Here is a 21,665-nt window from a genome sequence, read left to right as displayed (position 1 = left end):
CTACAGGCGTGGCTTAGCTGAAGCAACTGCAACCCTGTAAACAATGGCGGCTGGTGAACATAGCAGCTGTAGCAGCAGTGTGATCAGAACTGGATATTTCTTTATTTAAAGAAAAGATGGTGGAGAAGATGTTTTTGGTTTTCTCCTGATCGACTTCAGCAAGAGGCAACAGCTGGCTCCACTGTGAACCATCCTGGAGTAACATGGAACCAAAGCTGCCTGTAAAGTTTTAGCTACGTAGTTCACTCATGGGTGTAGTTCACTCCATACTTGGCCCCTAATGCAGTGATTCTCAACCTTGGGGTCGGGACCCCCTTTGGGGCCGTGAAACACTGAGAGGGGGTCTCCAGATGCCTTAACAAAAACTAAGAATGTGTTCTAGATAACACTGTTGCCACCAATTTCTACTGAACGTTAACCCTTTTCCATCACTTTTTGACACAAAATTTAACCACTTAAAACCCATTTTTTTCTATTTCAAACTCTTCTTTCTTTCTGCATGTTTTTGCCACTTCTAAACCCAATTCTTGCCACTTTCTGCCTGTTGTTGACTCTGTTGACCCATTATGAACCACTTTTTCCATCCTTTTGCCCACTTTAACCACAGTTAACCCATTGTTGCCTGTTTATATCAATTTTAATCCCTTAATCCCTCCAGCCACTATTTAATCCCTTTTACCACTTTTTGTGCCCGTTTTTGCCACTTTAATCCATTTTGGTTATATCTTGCCACTTTTAAACCATTTATGTTCTTTAAAAATCCAACTTCACCATGTTTTCACAATTTTTAGCCATTATTAACCAACTTCAGCATTTTTTATCCCATTTAAAATATTTTTTAACAAGTTGTTTTCATCTAAAGAAGGCTGAATGAATAAATTGAAGGTATTTGTTTCTGTGATAAGAGTTGTTATTATTCAGGTCAAATATAAAATGGTTTTCACAGCTTAACTTCACAGTGGACCGTGGTTTTGCTGACCTCCATGGTCCCCCAGTTTGCTGGGTCCCAGAAACCTCCCCCTTTATCCCCCTTTATGGACGGCCTTGTCTCCACACAGCTACTCTTGAATGTTTCTGGCTGTTCGACCATCTTCAGGTACAGTGGGGTGGGGGTCGCTGGTCTCTGGCACCTTTATTTTGGGGGTCAGAGGCTGAAAAGTTTGAGAACCACTGATCTAATGAAAGAGACGACGGAGCATTTGTCTAATCAGCCTCTGAATTTTCTTTTTCAAAACACCATTTATGGGCTGTTGCCCCGGATGGATGTGAACTATACCTGTAACAGTCTATGAACGCTAGGAATGCCAAAAAAAGGTTAAACTGTTGGAAATGATGCTGACTGGCAATTTAAAAAATAGAGATGTCAAAATATCAAGACAATATTTGAGCCAAAAATGTTTAACTGTAAACTGTATTCTTGAAGTATTTACTTTTTTTGTTTGTTTTTTGTTTTTTTTTTTTCTCAATGTAAAAAAAAAAGAAAAAAAAATCCCGTCAAAAATCTTCCTACATCTGCCCCCAGTTTCAGGTCTGATCCAGGTCCCGAACCCTGCCGTGGACCAAGAGCGACGTCACGCGGTAAGAGGAGGACGTCCGCTCCCCCCGCCCCCTGCTCTCACGCGCTCTGTTTACTTATGGGGGTTATTACCGAGCTGCAGGAGCGCGAGGACGGTCAGAGTCACCCTCCGTGTCCGTGGAGAGCGGAGACGATGAGGAGAAGCTCCAGAGCAGGACCCTGAAATACAACCGTGAATTTAACCGTGAATATTACCGTCAATGACGATGAGAGGAGCCGTGCTGAGCCTGAGGAGCTCAGGAGGGGCTCTGAACGGAACCTTCACCGTTTACACCGAGGAGGAGGAGGAGGACATGTCCACGAGTCCGAGTCCCACCGAGTCCTCCTCTCATCTGACCCCCGACGACATCGCTGTGGTGGTCGGCTTCTGTGAGTAACCAGTCACCGTTAACAACACTTAATATCTTTACTTAACTTTGTAACTTTGCTTAAGTTTATAACTTTATTTCTGAATAATTACAGGACTGTTTTAACTTTATATCTTTATTTCTGAGCACAGAAAGACTTTTTAACTTTTTAATCTGAGAATGAAAAGACTGTTTTTAACTTTATATCCGAGGATAAAAAGACACTGAGTTTAAACTGTGTGTCTAAGGAAATAAAACTTCTGTTTTGGAGGAGAAGTTTTCTGAGGATGATTCTTATTATTTAATGTTCACCATGTGCAGACAGAAGATAGCTCCATCAGTTTACATTCAGAGCTTGAGACCATAATTACATTTATTAATGACTGTAATATATTTAACTAGCCTGTCACTGTTTCTGACAGGCAGGCAGAAGAGGAAAGAAGAGAAAATATGAATTTTTAAGCATTATAGCACTGGAGAGATTGATTTATTCTGTTTTAAAGTTCTTAAAGTCATTTTCTTTATTTCTTTTTTCTCATATTTTAATATTTTTCTTGTTATTGTACTAAAGTGCAGTCCTGTAAAGCTCCTAATGTTGTGAATATTCTGTTTTAGACTCCGTAAAGCACTGTGCTACTCATAACTGGATATTTAAACTTGTGCGTGTTTTATTTTAAAGATATTCAAAAAAAGAAGATCCTTTTAAAAGTGCCTCAGCTGGTAACAAGCAGTCAAGCACGTTTTTGCAGCTCAAGTAAACAACCTGTGAACATCACAATTTTTTCTTGAGTGTAGGAAAACTTTCATTAAACAACGTGAAATGTCCCTTTAAGTGCAATTACAATTTATAACCACTGTTTTTTTTAAAGGAATTGAATCATAAACGGAGAGAAAAGAGCTTTCTATAATGAATTTTCATGTAAAGGAGACAAAAACAGACCGAAATAGAAACAAAGACGTGAAATATGCATGTGGAAAAGAAATGAAAGATTGTTTCAAGTAGAGCTGCACAGTAATGTCTTTCCTTTCTGTGATAGCAGGGATTTTAAAGGAGAAGGTGTCTGATTTCACACAGAGCCTTTTTAAAAATAGGATCATACACCGTGTACCTGGAGTTATGACTTTCTTGGTGCTGTTCAATAAACACTGAAATACAAAGATGTTTTAAATAACTGGTGACTGAGAGGTTGCCAAAGTGATTCATGGCCCGTACAGATGTATAGGAACTGTGTGTGTTTAAATTATGGAGTTCAGACCCAGAGCAGGACCAGAGACAGCAGACTGACACTGATAAAGCAGAATAAAGGAGGAGCTGGGGTGGAGGAGAGATGTAATAGTGGCTTACAGAGCGAGCAGCAAGGCGGAGCCAGGTTAGAGCACTTTAAATATGGGTGCCATTAGCCAGTAGCGTGCTTAGAAGGAATCAGCTGGGTGTCAGCTGATGAGGGTTTGAGTGAGATCAGCTGATCTCGATTATATGGCGGTGTTTGACTCCATGACCAGCCCGGACTAAGGTCATATGCTCAGTTTTTTAAAATGCATGTGTGTCCCATTAGAATCCCGTCAGGTTGAATTTTTCTGAGCATGCTCCACAGAACCTGAACCCAACGTCGACCTGGGAGTCAAACAGCATGAAGGCGTAGTAGCAGAGGCCACTTTGTCATCTTCCTACTTTACCCTGAGCTACAAACAAAAGATGATTCTGCTCTCCTGACCAGCTTCAACAAAAGTTTGATTTACCAGCTGGCTCCACTGGTAGAGAACGATCCTGGATTGACATGCCAGCAGCTGACAGCTCTAATAACATCATACTCTGTTGTTTTTAGATCCCACTGTAAGCTAGAGGGATAACGTGTTGTATTCATACTAAAAATAAAGATCATATCGCCCCCTGATGTGCTGGAGTCAGACATTCTGGTGAATAAACCCATTTTCTCCTGGTGCTCATATTCTAGGGCAGTGTAGTCACACTATGACTGTAGATACTCTTATATGTGCTTAGAGTGTTTGGATGCATTTAACACTGTTTTTCTTCCGTAAAGCGTTGTTGTGTTAGCTCTTATATTTCTTCTATGTTTCAGAAGAATCTGTCCCTACTATCTCTATTAAACTCATACAGTTTGTGTGTAATATTTCATAGTTAATGGAGCAGTTAGGACAGAGCCAAACTCTTGATAAAAGCGTCTGTTTAAACTGTGATTACAACGTTTCCTCTCTGTCCTGCAGTTTCCTTTCTGCTCTTCCTCTTGTTCCTTGTGATGCTGCTGGTCTGCATTTACCGCAAAGATCCACGAAAGTGCTGCAAGATCTGCTCCTGCCAGAGGCCGTGTGGAGATATGGTAAGCCCTTCAAAATAAAACAGAGACAGGAAGGAGACTCCAGGGTTTGTGGAGGTTTGTCCTGATCCCACACTCAAACAGAGCTTTCCCAGGCTTAAAGACAGACACCATCAAGAAGTGTCACGTTCAATTTACACGGCTGTGGGAAGAGACCAGAATAAACTTGATATGATCATTGTGAGCCTCAGATGAATTCATCACCCTGCAGAAATATCTGCGATCTCCACAGCGGCTCTGATGGATTTAGACGGAGTTAACTCCACCAGAATATGGATGCTACTTCAGCTCAGAGTGATTAAATCTCTGAAATTCATCTGTAGGGCTGGAAAATGTGGACCAAAATCACATTTCCATCCAACAAAATCAGCAATAATTGATTTTTTTTTCCTGCAGAAGGATAGCAAACAGGTGTCACGATAGTGGAATATAAACTACCAAATGACTCTAGCAAAAATATATTTTTTATCTGTTTTATACCAAAGCCCAAGATATCAAATGTCTTCCATTTGTTCATTTAAATCAGGGGTGCCCAAACTATGGCCCTGGGGCCAAATGTGGCCCGCGACCCATTTTTGATTGGCCCCACAAAATTCTATAGATTAAATTACATCTGGTGCTGCACTGTATTATTCTTCTTAGGTTCGAAACAAGGCAGTGCTACCATGCTAATACTGTAAACAAACATTTTGACAAGGAAAAATGTTTAAAACCAAATGATATTTCTTGATTTATAACGCCCTAATGCAGGGGTGTCAAACTCAAGGCCCGGGGGCCACACCTGGCCTTTGGTACAGTTACACCCAGCCCACAAGATCTTATCTTATTCTTATTAAAACTGGCCCAAAAATACGAGGTCTGCAGCTTTCCTCCAATGTAAACCTAACCATGATGATATCAAATATCCTTAAGTCATAAAAATGTGAAAAATAAAGAGTAAAAATAATTAGACGAAAAGAAATGTGTGAAAAGAAATTAGTTTGTGTTTTCATTTCATATTTTCAATTTTGCATTGCAGAATTATGACATGAAGTGATTATTTGGGCTTTTATTTCATATTTAGAACTTTTACATTTAATATTTTGACTTTTTATCTCATATTTTGACATTTCAGATGCACCATTTCAACTTGTAAGTCATATTTTTGCCTTGAAAACATGACTGTGACTTTTCTTTTTTATATATTTGCCTTTTAAAAGCATTATTTTAACATATAATTTTACTTTTGGACCTTTCGTACTAAAAACTTTGACTATTTATTTCAGATTTTATGCCTTGTAACTTGTCATTTTGACTTTTTAAATCTTAAAATCATTTATCATCTGTTCTATTCCCCCACCCCCCCATACGTTATTACTGGTAAAAACGAGGTTGACAGTTTGGTAAAATGTGGACCCTGTCAGGCCCTCATGTTAGACCTTAATCCAGAATCCGGCCCCCTCTGTGATTAAGTTTGACACCCCTGCCCTAATTACAGCAGCAAATAACAGCACCAATGATGTTCCAGAGCTGACTTTGGCCCCCTGAAATCTGATTGACCTCCCCAAAATCCTTAAAATGATTGCCCATTTGCCTTGTCAGCCATCAACTAGCCATTTAAGCATAGCCAATCACTGAGCATATCTTCACCAACATTAGATAGGTTTTACTAACTTTAACATCAAAGTGAGATGTATAAAAGTGGCCCCACTTTTCTTACAAATTTCTGTTTGTGGAAAAAGTTTGGACACCCCTGGTTTAAATGATCAAAAATGGCAGGAAATCTTGTGCATATTTTCTAAACTACACAAACACGTTAGCAACGTGTGTGAGAGTGGAGCGAGGAGTGTTTCTGAAACCACAGCAACAAAAGTAGAAGTCCCAGACACCCAGCATTGGTCAGTTTTTTTCATGTAATCAACCAAAAATTGCAGGAAACTCCTGCATACTTTCTCAGTTGCCCAAAATGTTGGCAACATGTGTGAAAGTGGGGGTATGTGTGTGTTTGATTCCATGGCATCAAAAGTAGAAGTCCTAGATACCCAATATCGGTAAATTTCCTGATTTGATTGATCAATAATTGCAGGCAAACTCTGGCCCATTGTTGAATTGTGCAAAAACATTGGCAATGCTTGTGGGGAGTTAGGAGGAGCATGTTTGACGCCACAGCAACAAAAATAAAAGTCCCAGACACCCAGGATTGGCCAATTTCTTGCTTTTAATGATCCAAAATTGCAGCCAAACCCCTGCACAATGATTGAACAAATACAGTGGCAACAATTTGAGAATGATGATAGGAGCATGTTTGATACAGCTATGAAAATAGAAGTCCCAAACTTCTAATATTCGGCAGATTTTTGATTTTGATCATCAAATATGGCAGGAAACGGGGCACAGATTGTGGTTTGGATGGGCCTAATGAACGCAGGTCTTTGGCCTGATTTGGCTCTGATTTTAACACCTTTGACCCCATAAATAACTTCATGTTTGACTGTGAGGAGCAGCAGGAGGACGAGGTGAGAAGGAAACGCTCTGAGGTCGTCCGTTCTCCTCACTTCCTCACTCTTTTTCTCGGGGGAGAAGTTAGCGTGTTATCTTCGGGCTGCAGAGACACCACGCAGCCTCGCCGTCAGCAGACAGGAAGCTCTGTTCCACTGTGTTTAACGGACAGACTCTGCCGTCCCGTTTGGGGAACTAACAGAGCATTTCACTGGGACAAACTGACCTCTAACAGCTGTGTTCATGAGCACTGCAGCTGATAAGACTCACTGCTGCTTAGTCACAACCTGAACCACAAACCAGAGCTCACTTCTGTCTGCTCCAGGACTGACGCTGTGTTCACTGCAGACCTGACTCAGAGTCACCCACACCTACAATAGGAAAAAAAAATTCTATTTAGTTTAGTTTTGAAGTTTTGTGTGTTTAAAGTGAAAAATAATAGCATTGACAATTATGTTCACACAAAACTTAAGTTCCTTTTTTCATGTTTACTGACATTTGCTCCTGAAATAAAGGGAACTAGAAATAAGTGGTAAACAATATGTCAATTACACATAGTAACTTGCTCATTAACAATCAGGAGGAAAACTAAGATAACGACAATCAAACAAATTAAAAAGCAGGTAATTTAGCACCTTTATAAAGACAAAGTCATAAGAAGATCATTTATGTGCACAAACACAAACATATGTGTCCGTTCAGATGTTTGCATTTGTTTAAACATCCAGTCCAGGACACTGAGGATTCACCGCAGGGCCAGACCAGAGTCAGGCTCTACATGTGGCGACCTTGGCAGCCAAGGTCAAGCTCGATGGCGGGACTAAAAAGTGGGTTACAAAGCCAGTTTTAGTGGGTCCCGGATAACTGCCTGGGAAAAAAACGTGGAAAAAGTCTATGATGTGCTTTTATTTTGAAGGAAATGCGTCCATTTCTTTGTTCTGTTACCTCTTTTGTTTGATCCAGAGCCCAAACTGTCACATTTTCCTTAAAAACATTTGGTTATGATTAAAAATGTTCATAACTTTGGATCATAATTTATCATTAAGGAGGTGGCGGTGGATCCTGACGTTAAACTAGTTGAGAACCGCTGCACTAGGCTGTACTTACTCGCCACATCCATCCCTGACTCCGCCCTAAAGGTGATGACTTTGTTATTTATTTATTTATTTTTTGGGGGCATTTTTGTGCCTTTATTAGATAGAGGAGGATGGTGGATAGAGTTGGAAACAGGGTCAAGAGTGGGGGAGAGACATGCAGTAAAGGGCCTCAGGCCGGATTCGAACCCGGGCCGCCCGCATACATGGGGAGCGCCTTTAACCACTAGGCCACCTGCTCCCCGACTTTGTTATTTTTTATGGATAATTTTCCCATGCCCCTGGTAACATGCAAAGACATCCTGAGCATGAACAGAGTTTGTCAGTCCTCCTGATGGTGACCTTAGGCAGCGTGCTCACCCGGACTACGCCATACTGTAGCCTCAGTTTTTGGCCTAAAGATGCATAAAAGTTCTGCACATTATGTATACTGTGTTGTGGCTGCAGGCTACCTTTGTACTGCATAACAGGAAGTGAATCCGGTGATTCAGGTTAGTCCGACCCTCCCAGAGGAGGGAGAGATGAAAAGCTTTATGTCTCCTTTACATTGAACCAGAGCATGTTAGTTACTAAACTCTGCTGGTAAGGAAAGAGCAGAAACATCTTTTAAAGCTTTCAGTGTGGTTCTCTGCTCTTCCTTGATAAAGAGATGTCCATGTCTGCAGGTCTGACCTGCTATCGCTGCATCTGCACCGATCTCCTCACCAGCCGCCATTGTTCAAAGTCACGTCAAGTAAACCTCCTCTAATGATGCTGATTGGTCCGGTCTTTCTCTGAGCTTGAGGCTTTGTACGATGCATGTGCCCGATGATTGATGTGGAATCTGGCCAGTCCATCAGCTTTGCATTGTCAGTTCACACCTGCAGCTCAGCAAAAATAGTTCAAGAAAATCTCCCCAGAGTTTTGTGCATGTGTGAATGAGGTCTGAGTCAGGGATTTTCATATACAACTACTACGGATTTGCCTCAATAGACTGCTCCAAGTGGGGGATGTCACTCAGACTTTGTGCATGCCTATACTTTTATCGTCCTCATGCATAAAGGCCAATTAGAGAGGAAGTAAGAGAGGATGGTGGGCAGAGGTGCTGAGACCAGATAGCCTGAACATGCATCCAAACATTTAGTTTTCTAGAAAAAGGAGACCTATTTCTCATGTTTGTGACGTTAATGAGATTCTATACACTGAGATAGTGAGACAGAAGAGGAGGTCAGTCGTTTCTCACTCCGTCAGTGTGCTCATGTCTTTAACTTCATCGTCACATACCTCTCCCTGCTTCACTTTGCATCCTGAATGGGGGGCAGACCCCTCAGTGGGTGTTGGGGACACAACGGAGACAATGGACCTCCTTTTGGCTGCAGAGGTGAAAAAAAGACACGCTGCCGCCGGGGTCCTCCCCCGACTTCAACACTGATTTTACACGGTTGTGCTTTTTCACACTGGCTGAGACAAAAGGACAAGTCTCCTTTTTATTCCTCTTTCCTTCGCCACTTTTCTGTTTGACTCTTAAAAGTACAAACGAGGGAGGGAACGTGACCTTTGGCTTCACCTTTTTGGGCTCGTCTCTCTCCGTCTCAAATGATGTGAATGTCGTGGCAAAGGTCAACGGAGTGCGTCACTCTGAGGGAGAGTGATGTCATTGTTTAAGCCGCCTGGGAAAACCACAAATCTGATATAATTATATTTTCTCATTTCAAAATTTCCTCTAAAATTTTAAACCTCAGCAAAACCTCAAACAATAAAGAGTGTTGCATGAAAATCCTGCACACCACAGTTATGTTTCAACGCAAAGTAAATTAGATTTGGCCGATGCACAGAGACAAAAACCATAAACTGCACAAATGCATGGAAATGTTTTGGTCATTTCAACTTCAGGTTTGAATATGACTAAAGATCTGCAGTTTTTCTTAAAGCACACGTACGTTTTGATGTTAATGATCTGTAAAATTAGAGATTGCATTTTTTTAAAGCACTGGTACTGAAAAGTAGCAAACACTGTCCTGAATCCCACTTTTCTTTTAAAGCTTACTGGAAGGAAATCTCCCGTTTGTACTTGTTTGGTGACACAACAACAAAAATAGAAACTCAGGGCAACCAAATCTGACCCTTTAAAGCACAAAAAATGCTGGAAACTCCTGCACGCTGTCAGCAAAACTCTTTGTATTAGATGAAGCTCTCTGTCGCTTGTTTTAATTTTGACTGAGGATCTGCTCTGGTGTTTTCCAGTACTATCAACAATTGAAATCAGAGATTCTGTTGTTTTTAAACATCTGATATCACAAATATCACCATGTTAAGAAGGAAGATGCATTAAGATGCTTGTGAACAAGGGCAGCGTCATCAACACAATTATTTTACTATGAATCTAAAATTTTCATGGATTTTTGAGTACAGAAATCAATGTTTCGATCCAGAGCTTGCCTTGAGGAGATCTCCTCTTTTCAAGATTTTCTAACGATGGTTGTCAAAATACCTGTTTTGTAAAATTTGATCCATATCCATGTCCAACATTATCAGCATCAAAAATATAAGTCCAAGGCCCTCAAATATCTGGTGTTTCCTGTTTCTATGACCAAAAACTGCAGACAAAGTTACTACAAAACTTTATAAGTTGCATAGATATGTCACCTGTGTAGCAGTAATAAAATATGATGCAGTATGCTATAATGCAGAGGTCATCAACTACATTTGTACCAGGGCCAGCTTTTTTCTAAACGGACACTTTTGGGGCCAAACTTTTAATTAAATAAAGACATTTTTAAAATCATCAAATTAACATATTTTTGTGTATATATCACGGCTGCCACAAGGGGGCGACTGAGATATTTTAGCTCAGTGTTGTACTTCATATACACTAGATTTCTGTGGCTGTAATCAGAAGTCCTGTACCTTAGGGCAGCTCCATAATAATGTATGAGTTAATGTACCTTGTTCAGTGTTGCATTTCTAGCATTCTGGAGTTTGTTCTCATTTCACTCTATAAAGCCTTTAAGGGCACTTTTTTTTAAACAAGAATGAACTAATAAATATGTGTTTAACATACAGTATGTTTGCTAACAGTGACTTACAGGTGGATTTCTTATAAATGGAATAAACATAGTCATTCCTGATTAAATTGTTTATTTAAAAAATAAATGTTCCCAAAATACCCCAGCATTTTTCTCTAGAATTTTTCCTCTGCTCATATTTTAAATTTGATCATGGGTCTGGGGGCCAGATGGGACAGAATTGGGTGGCCTGATTTGGCCCCTGGGCTGCCAGTTGATGATCACTGATATAATGCAATGCTCTATGGTGCGATGTGATATAGTGCCATACAGTACAATGCAGTGTAGTAAGATATAACATGATCTAATATGATATAATATGATATAATATGAAAGGGTACATTATGACATTGTAAGGCAGGGCAGCTGCAGAACTGTAGTGGGGGCGGGGCTCAGGTGTGTCTGGCTGCAGGTGTGCTGCTGTGATTGTGAAGCTGTGAGGATTGCACACAGGCTGCTGGGTATTGTGAGGTGAACGTTTCGCTGATCTCAGGCTAGATGAAGAGGCTCTACGGGTGCGGGGTAACTCAGGAGAAGTTGGAGTGAGGTCTTCTGTGTCATCGCTGAATCAGGAGAGTGGAGGGAAAACTTATGCCCCTGTTTGATTGTTTGTGTGTTAATGCTACAGTATGATAGATGATATGATATGTGATACGGTAAGGAATGGTACGATACAGGACAGTAAAGTATGAAGCAATATGATACAATTTGTTTTTTCCCTGTGGGAAATTTGTCCTAGACTTCAGGGTGCCATCCAGCTGATACCACAGTGATAACCTGCAACAACATGAACAACCAGGTCTATGGGTTTGAATTTCACTCTTTTGAGCACAAAAACAAACGACTTATACTCTAGGAGGGCCAGGAGCCAACGCCTCTGTTTATTTCCTCCACTGACACGACAACAGCATGAAACTTCATACACACGTGTTTGAACTGCGCCTGCTCCAGATATGATCAATAAACACAACGCTTACATAGCTCTGGTAAAAATGTCTCCATACCTGGTAGCTTGATGATAAAATAAAGGTTTCAGACACAAAATACTTGGCAGCTGTTTGCTCTTAATAAAAAAGAATGACAAATAACGCACGCTGTCTAAACTACACTAAAATGTTTGCATGATTTCAGGAACCATTGGCGTAACATGGGGGAAAGGTACTGATTCCCTGGGCCCACAGGGGAGGGGCCCTTGAGATGTCTGTATGGAAGCCCATTTGGGTCAAAATAAAAAGAAAAAAATGTGAAAGTACAGCAATTCTTGAAAAAAAATTCTAAGTCATAATTATTGAATAAAAGGTCATAATTATAAGATAAGAAAAGTCATGATTATGAGATAAAAGTCAGCATTATGATATAAAAAAATCACACTTATGAGTTAGAAAGTCAGAATTATGAGTTAAAAGTCAGAATTATGAGATAAAAGTCAGAATTATGAGATAAAAGTCAGACTTATGAGTTAAAAATTAGAATTATGAGTTAAAAAGTCAGAATTAGAGGGAAAAAGTAATAATGACATAAAAAGTCAGACTTATGAATTAAGAAGTCAAAATTATGATGTTATAACTGACTCTTCTTTGATTATGATTTTTTATCTCATAATTTTAAATTTTAATCTTATAAATATGACTTTGGATTTCTCTTTTTTTTTTCCTCACTTCCACGTTTTTCTTTTTTAAGTGGCAGAAATGGGCTTCCATATGCCTACAATGAAAAGTGTGTTTTTATTTAATTTTTCTTAATAATTCGAGTCATTATTGTATCCAAAGTGACTAAGTGAATTGGTCAACAGACTGAAATTTGTATCAAATAGACTAAAATATGGTCAATTCTGGGGGCCCCTCTCTTAAAAATGTCCAGATAGCGTGGTCCAGCACTGCAAAATAATGCAAGTAAATTTAATTTACCAATGGTAAAAAAAATGCCCATAAATTGAGACATTATAGTTAAAAAATACATGAAAATGCATATATATTTGTAAAAATGATGCAGCATTTGTTGCTTGGCTAGCCGGCTCAGGGGGACCCTGTGTAATATTCTTTCTAGGGGCCCTGAATCCCTCGCTACGCTCCTGTTAGGAACAATGCAACGTTGAAATCTTCTGAACTCTTGGTTTTGTTTTCATGATTGCGTAGTTTAAAGAATGAAAGTTGTTGTAGCTGCTCCTGATGTTGGATGTAAACCTGAGACACCAGAGCAGCTCTGTGTTGTTGCTTTGGTGTCTTTGTTGTGTTGTTACCGGGTGCTCGTTAGGAGCTACCTGCTGCAGCCACACACAGACCACACGGTGTGGCGTGTTACCATGGCGACCCCATTGACACAGTAGGACAGCACATTGTCCTCCACACAAAAGACACTCATTTAGACCCCCAGGCAATTACCTTCTTTACTGGCAGCCTTTCTTTTAACGGATTCCTGCGGCTCATACAGTGAAACAGTGACAGCTCTGTGTCAGAGGGGTGGGACGGGGAGGGGGCTCGGACATCACAGGGTGTTGCTCTTATTGATCGGGTAATTTATGGTACTGCTGGAACAGGCGGCTTCTACAGTGATGAAACAAGGCATGAAAATCGCTCAGTTGGGCTGAAGTGAGTGGATTCTGACTAATTGTAGCAACAAGGACCCCCAGCGTGGAAGTTAAATATAAAGAGGCTGTAAAAGAGAAGGTTTAATTTATAACCAAAGTGAGGCAAACATGTGACGCTGTCTTTTTTCCACAGGACACTCCTCCTCAGTACCACAGCAGCAGACAGACTCTGGTGGGGTCAGCGTGTCTGGATCAGACGCACATCATCAACGACAGCCCCGGCCAGGTGAGAGAAAACACTGACGGGATGCTCTGGGCTCATGTTTCAGGTCTCCTCTTTCATCACTGCAGCACAAAAAAACAAAGGCTGCGGTTTGTTATGCAAACTTGTCTCCTATTTGTTTCTTGTTTTAGTGTCTTAACTTTAAGAAGATGACTTCTAAGAGAGAAACACAGAGACAGAGGAGCTGAAACTACCAAAAGAAAATCCTTCTTCCTGTAGAATCAGACTGGAGAGATGTCTGTTAATTAAGGTGGCATGTTCGTTATTGTCACCTGTAAAACCGTAAAGAAGATTTTTTAACACAACACTTTATTTGGGCAATTTAAGACAGTATGGCAGATTTATACAGTGACTATAAAAAGTATTCATCCCCTTGGTTGTTTAACCTTTTTATTGATCTTATAAATCAACCGTGGTCGATATAATCTAGGTTTTTAATAAAGAAAATATTTTAAAAATAAGATTTTCCTTCCAGGATTGCTGAGAAGCATCCCCACAGCATGATGCTGCTGAGAAGCATCCCCACAGTACGATGCTGCCACCAGCGTGCTCCACAGTGGGGATGGTGTGTTTGTGGTGATGTCAGTGTTTGGCGTCTTGTCTGATGGTCTCAAAGCTCCATTCTGGTCTCATCAGACCAAAGAACTTTCTTCCTCTTGACCATGGAGTCTCCCACAGTCCTTCTGGCGAACTCTAGTCCAGATTGAATCTGAGTTTTCTTCAACAGTGTCTTTCTCTTTGCCACTCTCCCATAAAGCTCTGACTGGTGAAGAACCCGGCCAACAGTTGTTGTCTGCAGAGTCTCTCCATCTCAGCTGCTGAAGCTTGGAACTCCTTCAGAGTAGTCATAGGTGTCTTGGTGTCCTCTCTCACTAGTCTCCTTCTTGCACGCCCACTCAGTTTGTGAGGACGGTCTGATCTAGGCAGATTTACACATGTGACATATTCCTTCATTTCAGAGCCTTAGAAATGCTTTTGTCTCATCCCCTGACTTATACTTCTCAGTAACCTTTTCTCTGAGTTGCTTGGAGTGTTCTATTGCCTTCATGGTGTAATGGTAGCCATTAATACTGATGAACCAGTGGCTGGACCTTCCAGACACAGGTGTCTTTATGCTACAATCACTGAGACACATTTGCTGCGACTGGATTTTCATTACAGAGATAGAAAATAAAGACAAAAGGAAAGACTTTGGTTAGAAACTTAAATATAGGAGTTTGGAGCTTATCTACCAGGGTTAATGCTTGAATCAGAATGATGTGGCATTTAGAGGCATTTGTAGACTTCCCTCAGCTCCTCCTGAACCCTGGTTTTCCTCTCTCATCATTTCATCTGTTTGAGGGGAAACATGTTGAGGATAGAGGATGTAAGAAAGCCCAGATTAACTCAGATGAACCCCCCCCCCTTTGTCCCAGTGGTGTATTTGGACCATTATCCTGCCCCCAATCCCTCTCCTGTTTCTGTCCCTCCTAAGTGTCCCTCTGTGTCTCAGCAGGCGGGTCAGCTGTTCTTCGTCGGTCTGCCCTCCAGCTACTCTCTACCCGGTCCCCCGCCGAGGCTCCCGTCCTATGAGAGCGTCCGAAAAAAGGACCGCCAGAGGCAGATCCACATGATGATCGCAGACCGCTTCGGCCTCAATGGACCCATTGTGAGCGAGGTGAGCAGAGATGGAGGTTAGGGCTGTGTGGCTGCAGATACAGTCGCAGAGATCGGACAGGGAGAGGATTCTGGTGGTGCTGGTAAGAGAGGGAGGACAGACAATGATGCTTTTCAGCTGTCCTGAAAGCAGTATGGAAAAGCAGAGACCGTCTCCCTACAAGTAGAGGTTCTACTGAAGTAAAGGGTGAATCCCTCTGTTTTAACCAGACTGATTCATTGAACTAGTAGATCTAGTTGAGTCCTGTGATGCTGACAGTGGGTTAACAGTCTGTTCCTGTTTTATGTCATCAGATGTTTAAAACCCCTCCAGGGTCTGAATGAAATCCAGAACAGTCTCTTCTAAGCCAGAGTTTCCCAAAGTAAGGGTCTAGACCCTCTAGAGCAGGGGTTCTCAACGTTGTGGTCGGGACCCCATTGGACAAATACTTTTAAAATTACACTGTTGACACTTTAGACCAATTTTGTCACATTTTTGCCACTTAAAACCCATTTTTTGTCAATTTTTAAACCCTTTCCACCACTTTTTTTCTGCCTGTTTTTCCATTTCTAAACCAAATCTTAACACTCTGAGCCTAGTGTTGGCTCTGTTGGCCCATTATTGCCGCTATTAACCCCTCTTTACCACTTCTCACGCCTCATTTCACAATTTGAAACACCCATTTTTGCCAATTTAACCCGTTTTTGCCCATTTGTATCAATTTTTCATCCCATTCACCAAATTTCTGCCTACTTTTGGCACTTTACCGCCATTTCAGCCACTTTTTAATCCTCTTTTACCACTTAATATTTCAGTTTTTGCCGCTTTAACCCATTTTTGCTATATTTTTTGGTTATTTTTTACACTTTTATCAAATTTTTGGGACTTCTTACTCATTTCTGATATTTTTACAATCCAATTTCACCACTTTTTCCTCTATTTTTTCCATTCTTAACCTATTTTAGCTATTTTTAACATATTTTAATTCTGTTTTTATCAAAATGATATTTGATATTATATATTTGATATTTGATAATGATATATTTTTAAGAGGGCCACTACCACACAAATGAATTAAAAAGATATTTATTTCTATTATAAGCATATACCACAGCTTAACTTTACAATAGACCAGGATTTTGCTGGCCCCCAGTTTGGCTGGGCCCCAGAAAGCTCTCCCGTTTTTTCCCCCTTGTCTGTCCATGACTATTCTTGAATGTTCATGGCTGTTCAACCTCCTTCAGATACCGTGGGGGTTCCTGGTCTCTGGCACCTTTATTTTGGGGTCGCGGTCTAAAAAGGTTGAGAACCCCTGCTCTATCGGGTCATCAATCAGTCCTTAAGATGGTCAGAAACTATTTCTCGCTCATATAACAGAAAGGACCAAGGAGACGAGAGACTTGACGTCCTTCCGCGGGCGCCTCTGCTCACCTGACCACAGTCCTACTGTTGCTTTACCGCTGGATGTATTATATGTTTTTACAGAACCAATAAGAGATCTGGCAGAGAAGACACCAGAGAGCACAAACTTTATTACAAATCAAATCACAAGTGGTATAGATATCATCACCTCCACCCAGTCTTGTTGAATTTTCCGTTATTTCCCACTGAGATCCGGATTTACCTGGAATTTCCTGTTGAAGTTTTACTTGGAAAATGTCTGGCTAAAGACAGGTTTGAATATTTATCTGTGTGCTTTCACACATGCCGCTCACGGTGGAAGTTTGGGGAAAGTTTTCTGTGCAGTACGTGTGAAGGCAGGCGTGAGAAGAGCTTCTGTCAGATTATCTGTGACCTGATTCAGCAGGAGGTGAAGAGGCGGGAGAGGACGCTGATGGATGAAGCTGGAGTGATGTAACTAGACTAGAGTAAATATCATCACCTCGTCTCACGGCGAAGGCCCCGTGTGGTTGGTTTCTCTCTGAATAGAGATGATAATAAGGCGGTTCTGTCTATTATGACAGGCTGTCATAGAATATTGTAACAGGAGCTGCTGCAGAGATAAGACAGCAGTAAACACAAAGCTCTATCAGCCCACGGCGGAGCGCTAAGATTTCACCGTGTTGATCTTTGGCTGAGCTGTTTGACTCTCACAACGCTCGAACAAACAAGGTAATGAGAAAACGGCATCAGACGTGATTAAAGCTGCATCCTGAAGGCAAACAGAGAACGCCGCTCTCTTTTTTTCTCCTTTGACCTCCTCCGCATTTTTCTCCTTACTTAAACACTCCCTAGCACAACTGCCCCGCTCGCTCACACACACAAAGAAACGACACACACTTTCAAATCAGCACATCTCTAACCGCGGGGAGGTTCCCCTCCCCCGACCGAGAGGAGTCCAGATGATGGCCTCTTAATTTAGGCTGGCCGACCCGCATCCTGAGGCCGTAAAAACCAGAGGCCAGGGTTGGAGGGTTGTCGCCTCAGGGTCCCGGAGCAATTAAAAGATAAGAGAGTCAGTGAGAGAGCATGAAGCAGCCCCATGTGATCAGAGAGATTATAGATTCATTAGTAATGTCAATACAAGCAAGGTCTGAATGAATTTAGGGGACAGATGCTTGACTTGAGGAGGTCTGACCTCTGAGACCTGACAGCCAAACTTTAACAGTTAAAAAATATTTTTATGTAAATTACTGAAACATTTTCAAGAAAATTCCCCAAAAAGTTTTAAATGCATTTCCCAAAATTCCATCAATATGATTAAAAACATCCCCAAACATCCAGGCAAGTTCCCTGAAAATGTCAAATTCTGGTTAAATCTCCAAATTCCCAAACAATAACAAAACAGTTTTTTTAAATTCTCATAGAAATACCTTCAAATTTACCCAAATAAACCCCAGTCTAATTTTTAAAAGTCCAAATACATATCCAAAATGTCTATGAAAGTGCCCAGAACAAATTCCCTGGTTGTTCCCTGAGTAACCTTGAAAGTTCTTAATTCCCCGTAAAATTTAAAATCAATAAATTTCCCAAATTTCCATGAGAATACCACAGTCCCCAAAATATCCAGTGAAGATGTCTAAAATTTTCATTCAAATTCCCCCAAAATGTTCTGAAATTTCCATTAAATTCTTACAAACTGTAAAAGACCACCCCACCACCCCAAATATCCCCAAAAACTAATAACATGAAAATTCCTTAAAATTTCAAAGCAAATTCCTGCCAGTATTCCCTGAAATTGCTATGGAATTTTAGATTCCATTCCCAGTTAAACTGTGAAAAAAATCAACAAAAAAAACCAAATGCATTTCCCAAAATTCCAATCAAATTCCCTTACATTTTGGTGAAAATATCGTATAAATTTGAAAGGATATCGTCCCCCCAAAAAAACTCAAATCAAATTCCCAAACATTTACAAAAATACCTTTAAAATTCCCATGTGGGTGTTAGTGACTCAGAGATTTTATTTTTTTGCAAAGAAAAGGATCATGAATGTCCAGACATCTCAGCAGATCTATAGTAATAGTTCTTCTGCAGCATAGCTTGGGATGCGTTTACATTTTGTGCATGCTTTGAGAGTTTTGTTTTTGCTGGAATCGGCAATAATCATGACCATGATTATTCTGAGTGTTTTTCCAGACTCTGTATTAATAATCCGTGTTTTTCCTCTGCAGCCTCCTCCGACATACGAGGAAACCATCCGTCAGTCCGTGGACCTGCCGTACAACATCCTCTCCTCCGGTCCAGACCTCTCGTCTCCTCCGGGTTTCTACGCCAACCCCGGACTGGACGCTCCTCAGCAGGTTAGCCCTGAGGCTAACAGCAGCGCTCCACCCGTGTGACGCTCATCAAGGACCGTCCCGTGAATGTGAAATAAACTTTAAAGGGACACTGCTGAGTGGATCCTTCATGAGTGGATTCAGATACCTCAAGAAGAAAAGGGTTAATTTTAGAGACAGCTGATTGTGGAGAAACCAAAGAGGAGCAGAACCGCCTCAAGGAAAGGGCCGGACACGTCTGAATGTTAAAAACTTCTCTAGAATAACGGAGATGATTCTGAACTTTACTGGGGTGGCAGGCACATCTAAAGGAAAACACTGAAACCAAAAAGAAAACTCAGCATCTCTCTGTTGGCTGTTCTCTGGATGAGTGCTTGTGTTTGAGCTCTTAAAGCTCAGTCAGTCTGATAGTATTGGCCGATCACTGAAATGTAAATATTTGCATATATGTCCATTGACATGCACTGATTGTAAACTTTTTTACAGACTGTAATGCACAAAAACAATGCTTTTTGATTGAGGTACAGTGTAGTTTTTAATTGTTCCATCACCATCTCGAGTTCATGAAGCTAAATGTCACAGCATGCAGACGGTGGTCTGCTAAAAGAGCAGCTAACGATGTAGAATATTTTCATTTAGTCTTTTTTTGTTTGTTTGAAAATCAGCCATCTCTGTAAAGGAAGACTGCAGCCAAAACTCACCTGTCAATAAGAAAATACAGGAACAATTCAGCTTTTCATGATTAGAATCTAAAAATACTCTAAACCTTTAGATGTGGAGGCCGGGTCCTCCAGGAGGTTTGTGAATGGGGAGAGCAGTTCACCTACCCTTGCAGCGTGATCCACTGATCCTCCTGAGGCTGAGTTTAGCTGCAGACTTGGACTCATGCATGGCAGCAATAGTGTGGTTTTCCCACTATCTGAGCATGCAGATGAGTCTTTCCGTCCTTGGTAATTCTGGTCTTACTATACTCTTGTGAGGCCTGCTCTACATGTACGTGGGGCCCAGGACCCAGTGTGCCGGTCCAGATGCCGAAGGCGTGCATCATGGAGGGGTCAGCTGGGAGGACACCTGGAGAGATGGAGCTTGGACCTGGAAGGGGCCAGGAGGATGGCCATGAGGAGGCCAGAGCAGTACAGGACCAAGGCTGACCCAGTGAACTGGCATATGCTCCCATACCTGACCTGGAAACCTTTATCATACAAGCATAGTCAGTGTTAACACTGAAGAGAACTATTTCTACATTTATGGTCAGATATAGTTCATGTGAAATTGGCCCTTTTATTTAAGCGGTGCATAAAATAATCCAAAACCATTAAAGTGCCAAAAGCCGATAATGAAAGGGAAAAATTAAAACAGTCTGTCTTTCTCTCCTCGGTGGCAGCGTCTACATTTTGGTGTTTTCTGGTCCATTTTCTTTCCAGTCCATGGTTTATCTGTATTTGTATTTCCATGTCTATAAGCATTGACTTTGAATCTTTAAATCATGTAAATTTTAGTACTGGTCTGACTTTACTGGTTTCTCAAGTCTTTCATTCATGTGACTTAGAAACCTCCTTGTCTAGTAACACTTACTGCTGAGGAGGCAGCGCTCTAGCTGAGATAGAGGCCTTTAATAGAGGTATAATACCACATTATGGTTTATTTTTGTACTGAATGTTTTTATAAAGCTTGGCCTCAAACACTGGAATGTTTTCTCTAAAAGTTTGTTAAACTGAGAGGGATGAAAAAACTTTGAATTTTTGTTGTTTCTGTATTTTTTTTCTGCTTTCACCTGTTATGTTTACTTCAAAATGTTTGTCCTGATCTTTGATTTTTGTATTTATTAAAAAACTACTTTTTATCATTTACCCATGTGAACACAGTGGATTAAAAATTGTACAGTCTGGGTATATTGTTTATTATAATATTAAAGGTCACATATTTTACCCTTTAAGACAAGTTTATATCTGTCTCAGGAGTCCCCAAAACATGCCTGTGAAGTTTGTAGCTGTAAAAACACTCCAGTATTGATTTCTGCATGTCTAAAACTCAGAACCAGCTGTTTCTGTTTCTGTGGCTTTAAATGTTAATGAGCTGTCTGACTCCGCCCCTGACCACTCCCCTCTCAGAAAATGGATGTTGCTCAATGGATTTGGTTCTCCTGATGGAGAAGAGGGCAGAACTTTCTTCCAAGCGGGGGGCGGGGCTAACTCCCCAGATGACATCATGAGGGGAAAATCTGAAAACTGCTTTTTTCAGCACACATTTTCTGAAAGCTGGAGAAAGGGGGAGGATCAGATATTTCTGATTCTTGGGGGGATTTTGGACCAGGGGAACATATTTGTGTTAGAAGATCCTGAAGAAGTGAATTTTGCATAATATGTGACCTTTAATGATTGACGCTGGTCTATTATAACAGGCCAGATAAGAGAGTGCGGTCTAGACCTGCACTCCTTGTAAAGTGTGCTGAATTGGTGCGATACAAACAATGACTGATTTATTGATTGTTTTCTATATTAATCATGCACAATTATTTTAATTCAATAGTGATTCAAAATTAAAGAAACAAACTTCAAAGTTAATAAAAACAGACATAATCCCATGATTTCTTACAGTGATAGCAGACTAAAATGAATGATGTAG

At 40.8% G+C, this 21,665-nt stretch overlaps 1 protein-coding gene across 1 annotated transcript; it reads left to right on the top strand.

Annotated features, from left to right (window-relative positions):
• Window positions 1–1,672: 1,672 nt before the first annotated feature.
• si:ch73-364h19.1 lies at window positions 1,673–20,941 on the top strand. Its single transcript, XM_041778059.1, has 5 exons — window positions 1,673–1,945; window positions 4,150–4,262; window positions 13,596–13,688; window positions 15,181–15,342; window positions 18,936–20,941. Exons 1-5 carry the CDS (start codon window positions 1,777–1,779, stop codon window positions 19,101–19,103), a joined length of 705 nt encoding a protein of 234 aa, XP_041633993.1. The 5' UTR covers window positions 1,673–1,776; the 3' UTR covers window positions 19,104–20,941.
• The last annotated feature ends 724 nt before the right edge of the window (window positions 20,942–21,665 follow it).

This window comes from Cheilinus undulatus, linkage group 21 (assembly GCF_018320785.1).
Source record: "Cheilinus undulatus linkage group 21, ASM1832078v1, whole genome shotgun sequence".
Classification (NCBI taxonomy): domain Eukaryota; kingdom Metazoa; phylum Chordata; class Actinopteri; order Labriformes; family Labridae; genus Cheilinus; species Cheilinus undulatus.
This window is presented reverse-complemented; position numbering and strand designations above follow the sequence as displayed.

Coding starts and splice junctions, on each gene's coding strand:
- si:ch73-364h19.1 (XM_041778059.1), top strand. CDS start 1,777: ATGACGATGAGAGGAGCCGTGCTGAGCCTGAGGAGCTCAGGAGGGGCT. Junction 1,946..4,149: donor CGCTGTGGTGGTCGGCTTCT/GTGAGTAACCAG, acceptor TCTGTCCTGCAG/TTTCCTTTCTGCTCTTCCTC. Junction 13,689..15,180: donor TCAACGACAGCCCCGGCCAG/GTGAGAGAAAAC, acceptor GTGTCTCAGCAG/GCGGGTCAGCTGTTCTTCGT.